Source organism: Diplotaxodon limnothrissa, linkage group LG1, assembly GCF_057381915.1.
Source record: "Diplotaxodon limnothrissa isolate DT_005_m linkage group LG1, D_limnothrissa_male_GT1.1, whole genome shotgun sequence".
Lineage (NCBI taxonomy): Eukaryota > Metazoa > Chordata > Actinopteri > Cichliformes > Cichlidae > Diplotaxodon > Diplotaxodon limnothrissa.
The window spans coordinates 9,138,889-9,159,936 of NC_140596.1; the positions used below are offsets into that span (position 1 = coordinate 9,138,889).

A 21,048-nucleotide genomic window follows, 5' to 3' on the forward strand; every position below is an offset into this window, starting at 1 on the left:
CCACCTTGCCTGTTGCAAAATTTCAGGTTTGCTCTTGTTGATTTTAATAGCCACTGCTTGCTTGGTTTTTGTATTTTGACATTTGGTTACGAGACCAAAGGTGCCTTCTCCAAGAAAAGCTTCTACCTTGTAGTGGTTTCCCAAAATGCTCCCTTCAAATATTTCACATGACATGGTGAAATGTGTTTTTTTGCTCTTAAATTGGTGAGAAACGTTTGAAAATGGTTTTGGTTGTTGTTGTAAAACTCTATCAAAACTTTTCCAATGTTTTCTTGGTTGCTGTCAGTTCAAGGTCCTTTTAAGCACTATAATATATCACATGTAGGTCCTATCAAGGAGCGTTCAAGCATTCTAAAGTGTGTCTTTGTTTTGTGTGTGTGTGTGTGTGTGTGTGTGTGTGTGTGTGTTAGTTACATATTTGGTAAACAAACAGTGGATCAGGCATACCTAATAGTGATGTGTCGGTCGCGAACGAAACGGCTCTTAGAGCCGATTCTTTGAAGTGAACGACTCGAGCCGGCTCCTTATTGGGAATCTTGGTTTTTTTCCTTCTGTCTCTCACCCTCTCTCTTGCACTTTTTTCCGCTTCACTCTGCACGCGAGCCTTGTGCTTTGCGGTGGGAAGAGGGGGGGAGGGGCGGTAGTTACACTCTCAGTAGCACAGGAACAGAGCTGGAGGGAGAGAGAAAGAAAGAGAGCCAGGGACAACAACGTCACATTAGAAAGGTATACTAATCATCCACAACTATTTTCAGTTGCAGATGATAAAGGATTCAAAAAGTTTATTCATGCAGGCCCATATGAGAGAGAATATGCATCTTCTTTTTGTTTTCATAATTTAATTTATATTTAACTGTGTTGTGGTTTGCAGTGTTTTGTGTTGTTTCACTTAAAATTTGTTTAAAAGGAAAAAGCTGAAAATTTAAATAGTTAAAAATTTAAATGTGAATAGTTGTTTTTTGTATTATATGATTTATTTATTATATTTTATGTGGAGTGAATAAATAAAAGTATATTTATGGTGGCCCCCTAGAGACAAAGCACATACAAACTCCAAAACACGTAAAAACTCCAAAACACTTAAAAACTCCATAGCACGTACAAACTCCGAAGCACGTACACACTCTAAAACACTTAAAAACTCAGAAGCACGTACAAACTCCAAGACATTTACAAAAGACAACAGAAGTGCTCCAGAAAGCTAGGCGCAGTGTTGAGCTTTTGTTACCTAGTGGCTACACAAGCCAGGAAGTACCAACGAACGGATTTGGTGTGTGGTAGTAACAGGTAAATGAACATTTTTTTAAAATTATTTGAATATATATGAATGCTTGTGTATAAATACACAAACAATACACATATGCTTTCAATTGTGCAATTTAAGTGATCTAGGTAGCTCTGTTTTGGAAGGTCAGTTAACGCTAGAAATGTGTTTTGGAATTTGTAAATGCTTTTTGGAGTTTTTACGTGTATGTGCTTTGTCTCTAGGGGCCACCGCATATATTTATATATAAATATATATAAATAAAACCACTTTTTTTTTACATTAGTAATTCCTTTTGTGCATAATTTTATATTATTGTTAATAATAAATTAATTCAAGCAACAAAACAACCTGAAGAGCCAGTTGGGAGCCGAAAAATCCGACTCTTTTTAGTGAGCCAAGCCGAAAGAGCCGGAAATCCCATCACTAGTACCTAATCAAATGAGTGTATATGCAAATACACATACATGCACGTGAAAGACATCTTTATCAAGCTGAACACCTGACAGTTCCTCCCCAGTTTATTGTTAATCTATCAAAACCTGCAACAAACTTGGGGATTCCTAAGTCAAAATTTCAATTAATTTATTTAAAGTTCGACTTAAAAACTACAATTTTTAGGTTATCTAATTTTTTTTTAAAACAATGCGATAGTACGTCTTTTCAGTGGCGGAAACGAGCTTCTTTAATCTAGCGTTCAGCCTTCGATGCAATGGAGTGCTCCATCTTTCTGCACATATCATCTTTGGTCGGCTCCCGCCACTGACGTTTCCCTCGGCCGCTGGGCTGTGCCTGCCTCCCCGTGTGTGAGTCGAACATAATACGTCCCACGAAGAAGAAGCTCTCCGGTCAGCTGGCGTCGTAAAAGCGAAATCGTTGTAGTAGGATTAAATTAAACATGTCGATTGTGTTTGTACCAAAGAAACTCAGAGGAAAAGCTACAGTCAACCAAGAGACGATACAGAGGGTAAGACACCAAGAACGTATATTTTAGAAGCTTTTACGTTGTTTTTATGACTCGATCGTTCTTGGATTAGCAATTAGCTTGCTAACAGGTTTATACGTTCACCCTTATTTGGGGGGGAAATTGGTAACCTTTTCGCATTTGGCTGTTGACTTTTTACACGGACTTGTCCCGGTGACGGGTTTAGAAAAAATGTTAAAAGTGGTTGTGGTAGGGCCTTATCTAATTAACATGGTTCAATACTCCGTGAAAACCTTTGTCATTTTTTGCTGTAAGTGGCTTTACGCTCTCTAAATTTCTCTCTGGTCCTGCCGGATTCTCTGCTTTGTTCCAGTTACTGGATGAAAACGATCAACTGATCAGATGCATTACAGAGTACATGCAGAAAGGACGCGCGGTCGAGTGTGTGCAGTAAGTTACACAAACCTCTCCTCCACTAATGCTGTTGATTGACTTCATAGTGTTGTTATTTATTTTTTTCCATTTTCCAACAGATACCAACAGATTCTGCATCGCAACATTGTCTACCTGGCAACCATAGCTGATGCAAGTCCCGACAGTGCAGCTTCCACATCAAATGTAAACACAGCCCAGACACAGAAGCAGCAGTAATAATGAGGATGGAGGTGGCTTGTTTCTAATGCTCTATTATTGTCTTCGTTTCTAGTGCACATCTAATGACACATCAGCTTCAGCAGCAGCTGTGAATGGGCACACAGAGGGCAGCTGATTGCAGTTTCTGTGACAGCTGCATTCTTCCTCAGAAGCATGTGATTGTGGTCATTTGACAGCATAATTGCACAGAAACTGCCAAGGTGGAGTTCACAAAACTTGGAGATATGGACAATGAAAGCAAAGGATCCACCACCTGTTATTTGTCAGGAAAAAGGTCTCTAGCCTTGGCAGAAAATGCCCTCTCAAAGCACCCTGCCAGTCGAGAATGATCTCACAACAAAAAAACTGTTTTCAGTATGAACCGTTTTCAGTGACGTAAACCATTTCAGGGTCGAGCTGGATATCTGTGGACAAAATTGGAAACAAAATAAAATTTTATTTGCACTAGTCATGAGTGCTTTTTGTCTCTTCAGATTTTATATTGTATTGATGCACACTATTCCCCTGTTACGCCTGAATTATTCTGCAGAATCTGTACAACCTATAGTCAACCCAACACCTTCCTCAGCATTCATATCTGTGAAAGGTGTGTTAACAGCACTAGGTACTTAAATTTATAAGGAAGGGGCACATCAGGTGTAGGGTTTCACAAGGGCTTGCAGTTATAGTAAACCTGAGGTGTAGAGTTCACATCCACTTAAATGCTTTCAGCAGGAGCATCTTTTATCACTCTGGTTTAGAACACCCCAGCTGTTTTTCTTTCCTCTCTGAGGCCTTGAGCTACAACTTGAAAGCTACCACACCTACATATATCCAAGTTACATTATACAGAAACTAACAACACAGGCTACAGTATTCCCCCACAAAGTTGCAGTTTTGTTTCAGAGGATATCTTTGTTTGAGATGGTGAGATACCATTCAGAGGCAGAAAGTAGCCAATCCGAGAGCGTAATTCAGCTCTCCTTAATGCATCTCTGCGTGTAGCTATCTGCATGTTGTTCGTTTTGTTCTAAAAGCCATAAGACGCCACACAAAAGCATATTTAGGGTTTAAACTAACCTTAAATTTAAAAAAAAAGAAAAAAAAAGGCTTTTTTTGAACCACATCCAGAATTTGCAGTTTTTTAAAGGAATGTAACCCCCGCAAATTTTGAGGGTCAACTGTATCTCGATTAAGAAAGCTTCCTTGTCTTGTTTTGTGTCTTGGACATGCTGGAGAGATATCTTTTGCCTGGCTTAGGAATGGCTGTGTGTTTTCTCCATTTGGCGCTGGAGCACACAGCTGTGAAGGAGGAGGTCTGTTTAGACTGCAGTCCCTGTAATCCAGGCCCAGATAAAAAGCAGACGATAGGTGAAGTAAGCGGGAGGAAAAAAATGAAAACCAGCAAGAGACTTATGTTTAAAAAAAAAAAAAATTTAAAAAAACAACAGCATTTTGAATTGCTAGTTATTTTTATTTATTTTTTGCATTGCTGGTACACTTGGAAAGATTCAGTTGCCAGCTCAAGAGAACAATAAGCAACATAAGCCAAGCAGCCCCCCTTCATATCTTCTATCAGGGCAACATGTTTTTATTATTATTTTTCTCTTTTTTTGTGTTTTTTTTAGAAGCCACTAGTAAACCATTTGACACAGCTGAGAAGCTAACAGTTACAGTCCAAGGTCTGTACTGATGTCTTAAAAAAGGCTGCAACAGTTAGGGAGATAACACAGACAAAAAGCAACAAACCCTATATCTTGATTGTGCAAAGCACATTAACTATAAAAAGATATATATTTATATGTATATACAGCAAACAATTCTCTGTAAACATGTTAAGTATGTTAGTTTTCTGAAAACATGGTGTCATTTCATAAATACAGGCAACATTGGCATCCGCAAACATCACAAAAAGATAACATTCTGGGCTTTTAAATACAGCCCACTGCCATAGGAACGGAGGAAACAAGGGCTTGAAAAAACAAAACAACAACAACAAAAAACCCACCCTCGTTACACAATGTTTTAGTGTTTAGCATGGCGTATTTGGTAACCTTTATAGATCGATGCTGTAGTTAAACTCTGTAGGAAAAACATGTGCTTTTTTCACATATTGGGAGGTGGAAAATAATGTTTTATGTAATATGTCTGCAGGAATACTAACATACAGTATGGTATAACATGTAAGAAAATACAAAAATAAGATTAATACTGTCAATAATTGTACACAAAAAATATTGTGTTATTAAACAAAGAAGAAACGTTAGGTTTATGGGAGTTAGTGTCAATCTGGAGCCAACAACTGCCAATTAGAGAAGAGGAAATGAAGATGTTCCCTAATGCTCACATCTAGTAGGGTGTTTAACTTCATGTTGATCAATAATCTCAGACTGCCTCTCATCTCTTCAGCACCATTCGTCTTCCGAACAACGCTTTGGTTGGAAATAATATTCTGCAAGTGCTATCGATACCAACATGGCACATAGTTACTGCTATAACTCTTAACTCTGGTCAGTTGTTGAAAAAGTAGTGTATTTCTCTCAAATTACACCTCTGCAGTGACTTACTATATTTATGCTGAGCCTGCTCAAAGCCTCTTAATAAAAAGTACTAAATATTTATATTTCAACTTCACTATTTTACAAGCTATGAAACAGTAGATGGTAGCTGTATTCTGGGTCATCTTGCATGAGATTTGGCAGTTACAGCTATGTAGACACAGTATATTTATTACGGGCAAAATGAGAGCATTTTAAGCCCCTGCCCCCTTGTAATCCCCTCCACACACACACACACACACACACACACACACACACACACACACACACACACTTTTAGCTGCAGAAGCAAGTGGGTGACGGCTTTGCACGTCTCCAGCTCTTGTCTGAGGAAATTTCTGCTCGACAGACAGAGAAACGACCACCTGACTAACTGCTGCCAGCACGACATGCGCACCTTTCATGGTTAAAACATGGCAGTTTGAAAAACTTCAAAATACATCTTTTTCTGATGGGGATGTTTGACATGGAAAAATATAGATACAAAAAAATGTCAAGCCAGTGTGTATACTTTACGTTGCCTGTGAGGCTTTTGAAATTTTCCAATTCGCTGGGTGTGGAGTTTAATGGCTGTAGCTCGGCCCACTCAGTGGCTCATGTAACAGAGCTACGGGTCCTCTGTGGCACTTCACCGTGGACTCGTTAGACATTAGATCGGGATCAGTACTGGTGAAGGTAGGAGGGTCTGTGCTCATGCTTGACGGGGAAGGATTTAAAGCCCTTGGTCATCGGTTTATGTTGCTGCTGTTGCTGCTGCTGCTGCTGCTGCTGGGTGAACGGAAAACCAGAGGAGATGCCGGTGGAGGGGGAGCAGTCGCTGGCAGTAGACCACACGGGAGACTGGAGCATTGGCATGGAGTCGCCCCACTGGGAAGAAGGAGGGATGTTCATCTGGTACAAGGAAGAACTGGGATTGGGCATGGTGTTGGTGTGGGTGGAGTGTTGCCACGGTGCTTTGGGAGGCCAAGTTTTAGTTTTGCTGTCCTGTGGAGGAGGCCGGAACATGACGAGTCAACATGCAATCAAAAATAGTAGAAATGGTTAAAGGCGTTTTTGTAATCATCTTCTGCTAACTGTTTCTAAACCTTCCCCACCAGGGGGCAGCATTTCACCAGTGCTCCTGCTCTTTTAATTTACAGCCCTACCCCAATCTCCTCAAGAGGTTTTGGCTTTTCCTAGACTGTAATTTTTCTCTCAACAGCCATCTTTTAATGTATGTGTGTAAAACACGGATGTAGCTTCTGGGTTTGAGAATGAAGAGGAAGTGAACGTGACTTAATCTGACATTTGTGACTTCAGTATTTTCCTGGTGACTTTATAATCTCAATCACTACTTTCAGATCATATTAAACAGAATATTAGGCTCATTTTGTAAATCCAGGTAATTCCAAGAGTCAGAAAGGAGGATTTCATGGGAATGTTCACAGCAGTCTATTATGCACTTCTGGAGCCAATTCCTACCCTTGCTTGAAAACGCTTCATAACGGGACTTCCCTAACCAATCCATGATGTCACGGTGGCTACATCCACTGTGTGCTACCATTAATGACCTGCCTGGTTATACGGATGTTACACAGACTCATTGCAGAATCCTGTGGTACAAACAGGTATTGCATAAAAGTATGATCTGGGTGTAGTTCAGCTGATACCTAGACATTTAGGACTCATAGCAGCTGTTTGTTCACATTCGTTTGACACATTTATTATTTTGGGGGAGTTCCTGAACCATTCTTAAACACAGGAATCTATAATTAGTCCAGCGTAAAATAAAATGAAGTGTGACATTTCACTGGCACAGAGGGGTTCAAACTTTACCTGGCTATCGTCGCCGATGTGATGGAGAGGTGGTGAAGGCAGAGTGCACACCTCAGGCTCACCACAACTGTGTTTCCTGAGGACAGAGAAATCTACACTGAACATACTCACAAAGAGTATCTGATGAATGTTAAACTGCAGCAGATATTTTTACTGAGATAAACACGATGACCTACGGAGCCACGCAAGACACATGGGAGAAAAACAAATTACGATGAGCCTTTGCAAACAAAAGTCTTGCGAGATCTCGCAAAATAGACTGCATACTTTGCAGGTCACATTTGAAGGCCGAGTCAGTGTATCCTTCGTAACCCAACCTATCCCAGAATTCATAGCGCGGCCCAGCCAATTCGTTTCCAACAATGGCGGCAGCTACTTAGTTTTAATATTACGCTTTGTGGGTCACAAAATAAACTTTTAAGATATTTTGAGGCGTGAATGTAGCTGTGTAAACGTCAAATATCTGCTCGGTTTATCATGACATCACATATTTGCAAAAGTGCTCCGACATTTTAGGAGACGTCTGTTACCCACCATCTCGAAGCTAACGGGAGGTCGAGGCTCACTACAGTCGGGGGGAACACCGCACTCCCGGCACATCGTGCCTTGACCTCCCGGTCAGCTTCAAGCTGGCGGCCTCTGAAGAATGCGGCCAAAACTTTTGCAAGATCTTGCAAAACTTCAGCTTTATTTTTTCTTCTCCCATGTCCCTTGCGGGGCTCCATAAGGACCAAACCAGGAAGACAGAACAAGATAAACACCACAAGTGGATGACTTTCAGACTTACCGCCTTTGTTTAACTGCAGCTACCAGGTCTGGCCCAGAAAACATGGAGAACAGACTGTCACCATTGGCTGAAGATGTCTCGTCACTAGAGCTGGCCGAGTCCCCCTGATTGGCTGACCAACCACTGTTTACAGCATCACTGTGGGCACAACCAGAGAAGGTGTTAGCAATTTCTCTATTAGTTACTAAAAACTGTGTATAACAAAACCAACAAAATTAGACAACTTAAACATATGAATTTAAAGCCCAGTATCTCTCGGCCTTTATTCAAAGCAAAAGCTGCATAAAAGTGATACATTTTTGCATAGGGTTTAAAAGTGAGATCGCATAACTGCAATGATGGCTTGTTTACTTCTATCTGCTTGCATCTGTGAGCAGGATGGTGTGTCACATGTGGGTGGAATTAAACAAGAGCACCCAGGATAAACATGCTAAATGCCTCACTTATTGCTAATGTTGGATAAATTAAAAACATAATCAAAACATCACATGACACAGTTTGACAGTTTAAAACTATGCCAGTGCCCACGACGATGAAAGCTTTCACATTTCAAAACAAATGTACCATATGTGAAACCCATCAGTATGCTGGTTCTCAAACTACCAAAAGTCAGACATCCCTGCATTGCAAACATATAAACAGGAAAGCACTGATCTGTACTTGTCACATTTGAGAATCAGCACGATGCTGCATACTGCTGTCATTTACAGCTTTTGGCTTTAAAATGTGAAGTTGCTGATACATGCATGCTTTGCAATGGCCACAAGGGGGTGACCTTTGTTGGTTGCAAAAAGACTTCCAGTCTCAAAAATCTATGGGGCAGCCCCCTGCCCTGACCTCTGTACACACTTTACTGTTGACTTCATAGGCTCTTGGCTCTGGAAGCATTTATTTATCTGTGGTTAAGAGTATATGATTTTGTCAAAGCTACATCAACAGAAGATAGAACAATATTGTACTGCATTTTACTTTATTTTGTATAGTGTATTTCTCTTTTTTCCTAAATGACTTTCTGGATGCTGTTTACATGATTTAAATTAATTGGACAAAACAAACACTTTTAAAAGTCCTCAAAAACACCTTTGTGCTAGTTGCCTCACAGGAGCACTGCCATAATGACACACACACACACACACACAGAGACAGACTCTCAAAGTGAAAACAATGTCAGGAATGCAACCATGGCTGGCCAATCAAAGGAATGATATCAGCAGAAACAAATGTTTGAGCTAAAAGATGATAACAGCTCCTCAGGCAGATTTATCCAGAGCTTAGGTGTTCCAACAGCAGAACCATGATCTGCTCATCTTAAATTCAGAGACATCAACAGCAAGAAGGTTCTTATCTGCCTCAGGCTGTGCACACAGTGGCAGGGGAGAGCAGCTCTGAGATGCTATCTGAAACCTGGTCACAACAAACCTTAAAGCCAATCACTAAAATCTTATAAATCAACCCCTGTAAGTGCAGTGCTGCTAAAAGACTCCTCCTAAAAACAACTCACTACCAGTTTGTCTTATAAGAAAAATACTTTTTTTAATTGAATGTTTGATGTTAAGATCTTTACCTACAATAGACCGAGTGTAACTGAATTTTAAGACCAAAACTGACATTTGTTGATTGACTGATTTTCTTTTGCTTTCTGACATACAAAAAATAAAGAAATGATCTTAACATTTGCCGCGGTTCTTATTACTGGTTTACATGCATGAATGACCTTAACTATGACAAACTAAGTAAATATTCATAACATGGTTTCTTTTCTTTAATTTTTCATTTATCAGCTTATGAATGCTGACAGAGATAGATTGGCAAACAGCTAATACTGACATATAATACTGATTGGTCAGATCCCAATAATAAACAAATGACCTTTCTACAAAGGTTTGTTTAGGTTCAGTTTTAAATAGAAGCATGGAAGGAAAAGGATGAAAAACATGATGACTTTATTACAATTTGTTTATTGATATTTTTTGAGTTAAAATGATAACAGAATACTGTAGAATTCACTTAGACATACCCAAAGTTTTGGGTTTTAGTACTGTTGAACCAAAGACCAGCTGTTTTTGAAATAGTAATAGACACATATTATAAAATGTAATTTATTTGTAGAATTGGTGTTTTTTAACCAATAACATAAGAGCATTTTTAGAATCTCTGTCACATATAAATGAAACAGCATAGGTTGAATAACTAAAACCATGCATAATAAAAAGGCCCTTACTCTGATTCTAGTTGAAATAGCTTGGTTGATTGAGGGTCATTATATATTCTTAAACATCCCTATGTGGGACACGTGCTAAAATGTCAACTTGTCTGGCAATGAATGAGTGGTAAAAGCAGATGTATGGGTACCAACCCCTCGCTGAAGTATTCTGGGTGGGACCAGGTCCTGTGCTGCTCATCAGGCATTGGCCAGTTGCTGCGCGTGTTGCTGGGGCGGCGAATGTGCTGTACCTGCCGTTTCTGCTGCATGGCCTGACTGACGCCGGCGACGTAACGTGCAAACTCCGGGTCCGAGCCAACTGCGCGTGGAAAGGGAGGATAAACACAACTATGAGTTTCTGACACCCTCAGCTTTTCTCTTTCGCTCCCTGGAGCTCAATCTATTCAGCCAGACTGTCTACCACAGCAGAAAAATCACAATAGCCTTAAGTCAACTCTGCACAATGGGCCTCGACGCAATCAAAAGAGTGTGCTGCACTGTAAGAAATATAACTGACACAAGCTAAATTCAGCGCACATCACCAACTTACAGTTGTAGCCACAACTTCTCATCGTACCTGACCAATATTTATATCAGGTGTCTTATGTCACCCTTCAGGTTTTAAGAAAAATCTGCTCAATTTAGTCAAATTACAGTGTCTTTTATGCACTGTAGTAATATTTGTCTGGTAGTCGCATCTTTATTTTTGATATCAGCTGATGTTTGAAAGCTAATTTTCTTTTATGACACGATTAAGATTTGAATTTAAATTAAAAACTTTTTACAGTCAGCTTGATACCCACTACCATCTTCTTAATGGTTTCATCTTGATTGTACTGTAGGGAGACTCAGGCCACCCACACCCCTTTCCTGAACATTTGTCTCCAGCTATACCTTTCAAAGTGTTAGAGACACTACTAAGCTTCTCTGAGGTTTTAAAATAATGAAAGTCAGTGCCATCAATGCTGCAGGATTAGCTGAAACTTAACCTAACCCAGTGAAAGAAAACTAAATAAAAGGCTCTTTGGTTTGTTCCCTCATCTCATCACAATCAACATTATTTGTTTATTTAATAAGATGGATATCACTACCAAAATGCATAATGCAAGTAACAAAAATGGTGAATTTAGTCATGCTGATTTTTGTGCTCTCAACTTCTTCATATTCTGGATGTGAGTGTCTGCCTTCTTTTTAACTTAAAGAGTTGAGCTGTTCTTATATAAATAAATGTTCACTCTGTTTCATATGGATGTAAACTCAAACATGAAACTGTAAGGTAAACATCACCTGCTGGGTCGAAGGGCAATGTGTCCCCCAGGACTCCAAACACTCCCTCACTCTGGTCCCGGTTGGGCCATGTATTGTTACGAGGTCCTTGGGGTTTCTGACCCAGCATCTCTGACATGACACTGTCCATGTAGGTGCTGACCAAGCCCAGACTGTACAGGTCTGAGCTCAAGTCTGGCAGTCCAGATGATGCCCACTGCCCAATGGGACCTAGGGGTGATAGCCCTGCTGGGGGTCCTTGCGGCGGAGGCTGTTGTCCAGAAGTGCCCAGCCACTTGCTTGCCACTCTTTGTTGTGGTAAGACCTGGGGTGGGGTTTGCTGGGGAGGAAGCTGCGGGGGAGGCGCTTGTTGAGTGATGGGCTGCAGGAGGTGCTGGTAGTAGAGGTGCTGGGCCTGTGGGGAGGGCTGCTGAGGTGGTGGAGGAGGGGGTTGCTGCTGCTGCTGGGGCTGTTGTTGCTGTTGGGGAGGCGGCTGTGGATTAGGCTGAGGCTGTTGTTTCTGTACTGGCTGTGAAGGTTGAGGCTGAGGCTGGGGCTGAGGCAGGGTCTGAGCTGGAGGCTGCAGGGCACTGTGAGAGATTGATGAGGTGGCTTGTGAAGGACCACTTGGGGGCTTCAGCTCAGCAGGATTAGCAGAAGCCACAGAGTTCCTCCTCTTGACCAGGGGTGAGGCTTGCTGGGATTTGCCCATGTTGAATCCTGAGAGAAAGTCAATGACATCCTGCATCTCTTGGTCTGTGGGCAGGTTCATCCCCTGGTCTTCAGAAACTGAACCGTTGGCCAGCTGGTTTTGTTGAGTGGAGTCAGAGGTACAAGGCAGGCTGCCCATCTGCAGGATGCTCTGTAGCCTCCCATCACTGTGGCCCATGCCTTTTGCCTTGTCCTCAGAGTTACTGGTTGTTAGCATGCTGCGAGATGGAGTACTAGGGATGGAAAAACTGCCTCCGCTATTTGAGCTGGATGAGACTTTCTTTGTGAACTTGGAAGTGAGCTTTGATATAGTTTTGGGCAGTCCACTAGAGGTCTTGGAGCTGGTACCTGGAGGCAAGTCTGTGGGGATGCCATAGTCTGGGCTCTCTCTCTGTAGCTGTATCTGAATAGTGGGCAAGGCTTGCTCTCTTTTGTGGACAGGAGAAAAGAAATGTGTGTTAGCTAGTCAAAACATGGAATGAAATCGTTAATCATTACTAACATCTACTCACTTTCTCTCCTTCCACCTGTTGATGTCAAACACCGCTGTGTAAAGCACGTCTACAAGACCAAGTGTCTTCTCTGGGTCCAAGCTTCGCTGGAGTAAGGACATAGTAGCTGGGTCCTCCTTCAAACACCTGAACCCAAAGACACAAACATTCACAACAGGACAGGACATGATCTGTGAGTCCAACAGTATGTCTTACACATAAAGGCTCAGGTGAGATGAATATCTGGCATGTGATATTTATAAACAAGAAAAGATCCCACACTTCCTTTTATTAAAATAAAAAACTCAAACTCATCACAAAACTATGTACTGTGACACGACACAGAGGTTTTAAGAAGAAATACTTCCCCTATTCCCTAAAATAATACTTGCTTTGACTAGTTTGACTTGATTTACAACACACATAATATCAGCACTGCATTAGAGTACATAACTTTAAAAAAAAAAAAGTCAGTTAAATAAAAGCCTCTGAGAAACACCTTCTTCCAGGACCATTATAAAAGTGCTCTGAATCAAAAACCAGTTTGACTTTTCTAACACCACAAATACCAATGATATGGCTTAGTTTTAAAGTACACATCATTTACACAAAAATCTCTTATATACTACCTAAGTATGAAGGCACTAACCATCATTTCACTGTTTATTAAATATTTTATATCAAACACATTCTCAATCCCTCTTGAGCCTTAAGCTTTAAAGTCTGTATAAAACCGTCCAAATCAGCAGCATGTGTTGATTTGTTCCATAATACCAACTTCAATTTACTTGCCTTCAATTTTCAACTGTCTCCAACAGTCTAGATTTGTATGTTACTTATCTGTTTACTAAGGGACTGTAAATTCTGCTGTCTGCTCACAAACCCACAATGAAAAGGTTCAGATACTAATGCATTGATTTATTACCCAAAGCTCAGTCAGCACATGTGTAGGTGTGCTTGAAAATTTACAGCTGATGCTATAAATGAGTAAAGTTGAAGTTCTGCAGTGTAAGAGCAGTTTTTCTTTGTTTGTTTTTTTTGTCATCTATTTAAACATCAGCATTGGCCACAGAATTTGTAAAGGATGAATAAAGCTTCTGGCTCTGAAAAGTGAAGCCAACACATTAATACTTTAAACCTGTATTCTTGTTAATGGCCAGCAGGGGGCAACTCTTCTGGCTGCAAAAAGACTTCCTGTTGTAAAGAAGTTTATAAAAAAACAAATAAAAAACAAAAAACAAACTTTCAGCTCTCTTGGTCTGTGATCTCAGTAAACACTTTTCTGATGACTGCAGACTATGCTCATGTCTGTCCCCTGTTTCACAATAAGATCCAGCCCGTCTTTCATCCTGTCTGGTTCCAGCCATCATAACTTGTCTTCAAAAACTAGTGGTTGGCCTCATCAATCTTATTTTATTTATTTAAAAAAATAAATAAATAAATAAATAAAAATCAGTCTACGGCGGATATTTGCCATCATAAAACCAACTGCCAAATAAGACAGCACTGGGATGCAGCTTTTTAAGGTTGACTAAATTTACACTTATTAAAAGCCAGTGTGACGAAGAACTGATAGAGTCCCAATCAAAAGTTTAAGACCACTTAAAAAATGGGGGGGGAAAAAAATCATTTTCCATGGTTGGATCTTAACAAGGTTCCAAGTAAAGCTTCAACGACAAGAAGAAAGGGGAGTCAGACAAAACATTTTTTGAGCATGCAATTTATTGAAAACAATGCTCCACCATTGATCACTTCAAAAATTTGTTGCAGCATGCTTGATGCAAGCGTTTCCATGAGGTGCCTGGGAACATTTCTCCAAGTGTTGAAGATGGCTGCACGAAGGGCATCTACTTCCCTTGCCATCCATCCCCAAAGGTTCTCAATTGGATTTAGATTAGGGGAACATGCAGGATGACCCCCTGTTATTCTCCTGGAAGAAGTTCGTTGTCCTGCGCGCATTGTGTACTGTAGCATCGTCCTGTTGAAAAACCCAGTCATTACCACAGAGATGAGGGCCCTCAGTCATGAAGGATGCTCTCTGCAACATGGGGACATAGCCAGCGGCCATTTGACACCCCTGCACCTCCTGAAGCTCCATTGTTCCATTAAAGGAAAACACCCCAGACCGTTATGGCGCTCCCCCCACTGTGGAGCATAGAAAACATCTGCTGGGATCTGCTTGTCATGCCAGCAACGTTGCATCAAGGTGAAATTTTTTCTCATCAAAAAATAAAACTTTCTTCCACTTTTCAATGTCCCATGTTTGGTGCTCTCTTGCAAAGTCCAAACGGTCAGGTCTGTGGCGCTCAAGGAGACGAGGCCTTTGAAGACGTTTTTTGTTTTTCAACCCCTTCAGCCTCAGATGCAGTCTGATGTTATGGGGCTGCAGTTGGCACCACTAACCGCCTTAATTTGGGTCGAGGATCGTCCAGTGTCTTCACAGACAGCCAATTGGATCCTCTGCCTCATTGCTGGTGAAATTTCTTTGGGTCTTCACTTGACTTTTTTGCTCCATAACCCTCAAGTTCATTTAAGAAATTCCACATGACTTGTCTTACTGCGCCCCACCTCAGCAGCGATGGTACACTGCGAGAGACCTTACTTATGCAGTTCAACAACCCGACCACGTTCATAAAGGGAAAGGTTTTTCGCCTTTACCATCAGAACGTCATGACAGTGTGACTACCTGACAGAAAATGACAATGAATCCACATTTTTGCACAGATTTCACCTTTTAAAGGCATGTGGTCTGAAACTTTTGATCAGCTGTAAAACATTAACTATTTAAACTGTTTCAGTTTAAGTGTTGTCTTCAATAAAATGCATGCTCAAAAATTGTTTTGTCTCACTCCTGTTTCTTCTTGTTGTTGTTGACGCTCTACTTGGAAGCTTGTTAAGATCCAACAATGCAAAATATAATAAAATATAAATATAATTTTCTGCCATTTTTCAAGTGATCTTAAACTTTTGATTGCGACTGTAGTAAACAGCCCAGGTACCTGTTTTAATTATGATTTCCTGGCAAAAAGGCTGAATAACATGTATACAAACAAAAACAATTAAAGAATGTATACATATTACCTATATGCCACGTTAAAAAAAAAAAAAAAAAAACTCATAAAAACAACTTGTGTGTTGCATTTCTCACGTTGTACTCACCATGTAGAAGGAACCTGGACCACCACCTTGGATCCCTCCAGAGTGATCTGGGGAGCATAGGCCTCCTTGTTCTCAATCTGCGCAGTATCGACAACCACCTGACAGGACACAGAAATACCCTTCTGTTAGCCATCTTAACCTTTCCTGCCATTTCTTTCCATTATTGTGATTTATCTTCTGAAAAAAAAAAAAGGTTGTGCTGGATTGCTGCTAAGTTTTTTTGCCATTTTTTATTTTATTTTCCACGAAGTTTTTTCTTTTCAAACTGTTGCACCATTTCCCTCTGTATATCTGTAGCTCTCTTAACTTCAGTACAGGACTATCATTAAAATCGCGGTAAAAACTGACCCAACGTACACTCGCATCTTCCACCCATCTGCAGTGCAGTGGTCCAGTGCACTAGGTTACAAAAACTGAAATGCAAGACCGTCCAAAGTGCTACAAATATGTGACGTCAAACTTGGCGAGTATAAAGACACCAACTCTACAAAACCCTACAGAATACGGACAGATACAATTACAATTTTACCCAGCTGATTAAAACCCTCCTTTACCACCATCTAACGATATCAGAAATTTTCATTCACAGTTTGTCCCCCCGGAAATATCAGTTCAGACCAATTCTCAGCAAATATTATCTTTGTGCTCATATATTCATATCTGCATTTATAATGGCTTCTAAATTAAATTTAAGGTTAAAATGAAGTTAAAGTAAAGAAGATCTGGGAGAAACACCCTTCAGTCAGTATCAGTGTTGCATATTTTGTCCACCAGAGGTCACTGCATAACTTCCCTGTTGGCGCCATTTGAAAAACCAGGATCAACTTCTTCAAGCGTGCAAATAACTTCATAAGCACTTCCCTATTAGTGCCATGTTTGGAACGCCACGAACACAACAATCAGCTGATCTGGGCAGAATTGGGAGGAAAAAAGTAATCCGCAAGTTCCTGTGACAAGATTGTTTTTGGCGTAAAAACATTTCTCAAGTGCACCGTCATATCATCTTAGCAAGGACTCAGAAATAACTACACATGACAAATGTTTAGTAAATCTATGTATAGTTCAAATGTCTGAGAAAAATAAATATAGTGGCTGATATATTGGAATATAGAACTTTTAAAATCCTGTACTGGTCAGGGTCTACATGTCACCAGCTGCTAGCATCTCCTCCTTTCATGCTCGACCCTTAACTGGTGAAACAAGTTTGCCGTTTCCTCCTTTAGTGAGAACAGTTTTATTGCCTATTTTGCACTTCTTGCATATTCTTGCTTTTTATTGTGCTTATTTGGAGGTTTGAAGTATTTGAAGTAGCTCCCTTTTTACCAAACCATCCTTGGAGGCTTGCATAGAGATTTTGGGGACACGTGACCGCTTACGACGTGACATTAACTTGTTGGCCATTTCTGTACGTGCAAGTGAAAAACCTACTAAACATTATGTAGAGGAGACAAACTCTGGCAACTATGAGTAAACAAACAAGTGTATATACTCTGTCAGATGAAGTAAAACACTTTCATGACAACCCAAAAAGTTGATTCTGTTCATCTGGATGTAGCATTTTTAGTGGGAGAAATGTTTCATCACACATCCAAGTGACGTCTTCAGCCTCAGCTGAATGCAGGTTTCTTTAACCTTAAACATTTGCATAATGACTGAAACTAGCACCACTGACGAACAAATGGGCTGCGAGGTCATTTTCTTGATCATTAATATGCATTTGTCATGACCATTGTCAAAACCCTTAGTTATCCCTTATGTGTCAAGATTATCGGACAGCTGGGATGCATTTTCTCCAAACACCGCATCTCTGTGGGTTTCAAACCCTAAAAAGGCCCAACTTGAGGTACTTGGGCAAGATAAACTCAAATTGTATTCTTGTATCTTTGCGAGACCCTGGTTTCTCTACGATGCATTCATCAGCGTGTGAATATTAGATAGAAAGCACTTAAGCACAGAAAACAAGCACTTGGGTGAATGAGCTATAAAGTACACCGAGTGCTCAGGTAGAGTAGAAAGCGTTATATAAGAACCAGTCGATTCACCATTTACATGTGGCACTTGCTGTCAGACATGCCTGGGCTTGTCGTGTTCTGCCCACTCAGGAAATAAACACATAATGCTGCTACATGACACTTTTATATCAAGTAAAAATGTATACCTGTTCTGTCAGAGATAATATAAATGTGTCACAGTTTAGAAATCAAAAAAGTTACTCTATATTTTAAGTTTTCTTGCTTCACATATACAGCAACACACACTGACACAGTCTTAAAAAGCAACCGGACATGACTTATGCTCAAAGAAAATGTCAGTCTAATTTAAGACTTTTTTCCAGGCATGGTATGTTGTGGAAAAATAGTTAGAAGTCAAATGCTAGTTACTGGTACCTCTCATTAATTTCCTACTTAGCAGCGAGAGTTCAAGGTGAGAAAGGTGAATGACTTTAATCAGCAAGTCACAACACACAGGTAAGCCTTCCTGTCTGCTGGGAGTCAAATATATTTGCAAGTTCTTTGAAAGTGGCCTTGGCTCCTTGAGACCTGAGTAGCTGGGTCATAAAGAGGGAGTGAAGGTGGGAGGAGTCTATTTCCTGTATTGCAGGAAATTACCCTATTGTTATTAAAAAGGCAGGTGCATCCTTTAAAAAAAAAAAAAAAAAAAAAAAGGGGGGGGGGGGGGGGGGCAAACTATGTGAGAACCGCACACAGATGCAGTCAGTTGGTCAGATATGTTGAAACAGACACACACAGAGAAGTAATGCAGCAGAACAGACAAGGTCGTGTTGTTTTAGTGCACTCTGGCAGCCATAAAAAAAGTGAGCAACATTGCCAGGAACACAACAGAAACGGTGCTTCTCACTGTAACTGTCACATGAGCGTAAAGAAAACAGGGAGGAGAAACATTTCTGTGGGAGTCATATTTGGTGCATTGCATGACAATGAGCATGTGAGTAAATGTGTGGAGAAGATACAACGTGTGCGAGGGTGGGTGTCCATGCTTACTCGCTGCAAGATCTATTTTGGGTTTGGTGGTAATAGGCTCAGATAAGGAGCTAATGCAAAGCGCTCATTCATCATATAGGGATTGTTTTACAGTTAGCATGGGGCTGGACGGGAACAAGCTCTCCGTTTTGACACACAAAGCAGGGCAGACCACACAGAGGAAATAAACAGTGAAGCATAAACACACTGGTGTTACTCTGAGGAAAGACTTGCTGATGGCTCTGCCCACGACTCTCCTTTTCAACAGAAGGGTGGGGGAGTTTTGTTTGAATTTCGTCAGACCCGTCCAGACGAGCCTATCCTTCACCCAGATGCTGAAGGAATGCTTCTTCCCTTTTGTCTGTCACTGGTGTTCGTTTACACCTCCTGGCTGCCTCAAAGCAAGCAGACAGATCTGCTCATCTTCAGTACAAGTCGGACAAACAATGGGATGTAAGTAGCCAAACCACCAGATACTCAGATGGAGGATTCAGTGGCAGTGAAGAAGCCTGTTCACACAGGTATTCCACCTACTATCCACTGTTCTGAGGTACCAACTACACAGTGGATGTTAACAAGACCAGTCATCATTTGGCATAGACACATAAAATAACTTAAATAAATTACATTTCTGGTGACTTTCTTAAGCATTTAGAAAAACTGAGAAAAATCTAGAGGAATATTTATAATAATAAAAGTCACTTTATTTTTTTTCCATTGATTTTAAAATTCTTACAAACACTACTGAATGGTGCTCTGACCTAACATCTATACTCACCAGACCAGCCTGGGCAAACAGTAGCTGGACAGCTGTCTTGCAAGCTCCTCTCCAACTGGATGGGCAGACCTGGTTTAGGACCTCAGTGACAGGAGAGTCATCTCTGGGTGTCACTCCGTTCTGCCCAAGGGCCTCCTTAATGAGCTGCAGCATCGTGTGCTAAAGAAACAAAACATGGCGGTCCATTACCAAAGCAGCCTATCACAAATATTTGCTGATGTTACAATATAGACACCTGTATTAACCCCCCCCCCCCCAACAACAACAACTTGAGACTTCAGGAGCCTACATATCTGCTAAGGTTATCACTCAAAACACTGAAAAATGTTTTGATGATGAAACAAAAAAAACAACAGAATGTAGACGAGATGAGGATCATACCGTTTTCAATTTGAGGTTTTCAGCTGCTGACTCATTGAAGGACACTCCTTTGAGAAAATGTGAGCCAATTTGCACGGGGATGGTGGGCAGCTCGCACTGAATGGGCTGCGAGGTGGTCTGCATCCTGCCCGCCTGCTGAGCCTCAGCCTCACTGCAACAACCCTATACGACACACGCATGGATATAAACACACAACAGCCAAAACACTCATTACAGCAAAAAACATGAGATATGTTCGTAATATTCTTTAATCAACTCCTGTGTCAACACTAAAATGATACAAGTACCATAAAAACAAACTTTATGCTACTGGGAAATTAACAGGCATTAAATCATTGCAAGTATAAGGAACAGTGGACAGCCACCAACTCCAGTCCACAGTGACGGGAGAATTAAGCGAACACGCTACAATAGCAGAAGGGAAGGGAACGAACACACACACACACACACACACACACACACACACACACACACGGGGGGGGGGGAGAGCATGCCACCTTGACATGGAAAGGTTACAATTTGTGATAGTGAACACACCTGTAAGGCTGCCTCCACAGCTTTGGGGTTGAGATGAAAGCCTGCCTTCAGAGCATACTCACTATGACCGAGGCTCTCTAATGCTGCTTTATAAGCCTGGACAGGGAAGAAGAAAATGATCAGTTACTTTAATATGTTACAGTTTTTATTTCTCCTCTCTGCGGTTTTTTAAAGTAATTATATTATAGTTTTATAATATAAGACTTCATCTAGTTCCATTGTATTATTCCATTAAAATGAAAAGAAAACCTCAAAGACCAAAGTCCATTTGATTCTTAAAACATACCTCAGTATATGTCTAACTCTGGAATAACAGCAACTCATTTCCTAGCCTGATCTATACACTCATACTGGACCTGTAAAGCACTGTCAATCTTCATGTTGAGCTCCTTCAGCTGGTGCTCAGGGATGGTTGTGTTGTTGGAGCAAAAGAGTTGCTGAACCTGGATGCCTGCCAGGCAGCCGTCCCGGCCCCTCTCTCTCAGCCTCGCTGTGGCCTGAGGGTACAGCAGCATACAAAAGAGCTCTGGGTCAATTTACAGCAGGAACATCAATGAAA

General features: G+C 40.9%; 2 protein-coding genes across 2 annotated transcripts in view; one reads left to right on the top strand and one right to left on the bottom strand.

Annotated features, from left to right (window-relative positions):
- The first annotated feature begins 2,098 nt into the window (after positions 1 to 2,098).
- Positions 2,099 to 3,282, top strand: ss18l2 (ss18, like 2). Its single transcript, XM_085352220.1, has 4 exons — positions 2,099 to 2,231; positions 2,563 to 2,639; positions 2,723 to 2,807; positions 2,896 to 3,282. The coding sequence occupies exons 1-4, from the start codon at positions 2,163 to 2,165 to the stop codon at positions 2,956 to 2,958; spliced, it is 294 nt and encodes a 97-aa protein (XP_085208346.1). The 5' UTR covers positions 2,099 to 2,162; the 3' UTR covers positions 2,959 to 3,282.
- Positions 3,283 to 4,290: 1,008 nt separating this feature from the next.
- garre1 (granule associated Rac and RHOG effector 1) overlaps positions 4,291 to 21,048 on the bottom strand; it is a 39,008-nt gene continuing 22,250 nt past the window's right edge. The window contains exons 5-15 of the mRNA XM_085362938.1: positions 20,846 to 20,986; positions 20,490 to 20,585; positions 19,953 to 20,114; positions 19,572 to 19,730; positions 15,813 to 15,910; positions 12,675 to 12,800; positions 11,473 to 12,590; positions 10,339 to 10,504; positions 7,983 to 8,120; positions 7,196 to 7,271; positions 4,291 to 6,364 (exon numbers count right to left, since the gene is read on the bottom strand). Of these exons, the coding sequence (XP_085219064.1) occupies positions 6,041 to 6,364; positions 7,196 to 7,271; positions 7,983 to 8,120; positions 10,339 to 10,504; positions 11,473 to 12,590; positions 12,675 to 12,800; positions 15,813 to 15,910; positions 19,572 to 19,730; positions 19,953 to 20,114; positions 20,490 to 20,585; positions 20,846 to 20,986 (2,604 nt within the window). The 3' untranslated portion in view covers positions 4,291 to 6,040. The remainder of the gene's footprint in view (positions 6,365 to 7,195; positions 7,272 to 7,982; positions 8,121 to 10,338; positions 10,505 to 11,472; positions 12,591 to 12,674; positions 12,801 to 15,812; positions 15,911 to 19,571; positions 19,731 to 19,952; positions 20,115 to 20,489; positions 20,586 to 20,845; positions 20,987 to 21,048) is intronic.

Bases quoted from the DNA above. Each gene is read 5' to 3' on its own strand.
- ss18l2 (XM_085352220.1), top strand. From the start codon at position 2,163: ATGTCGATTGTGTTTGTACCAAAGAAACTCAGAGGAAAAGCTACAGTC. The intron at 2,232-2,562 runs GTAAGACACCAA...GCTTTGTTCCAG, and splicing joins ACCAAGAGACGATACAGAGG to TTACTGGATGAAAACGATCA. The intron at 2,640-2,722 runs GTAAGTTACACA...ATTTTCCAACAG, and splicing joins CGCGCGGTCGAGTGTGTGCA to ATACCAACAGATTCTGCATC.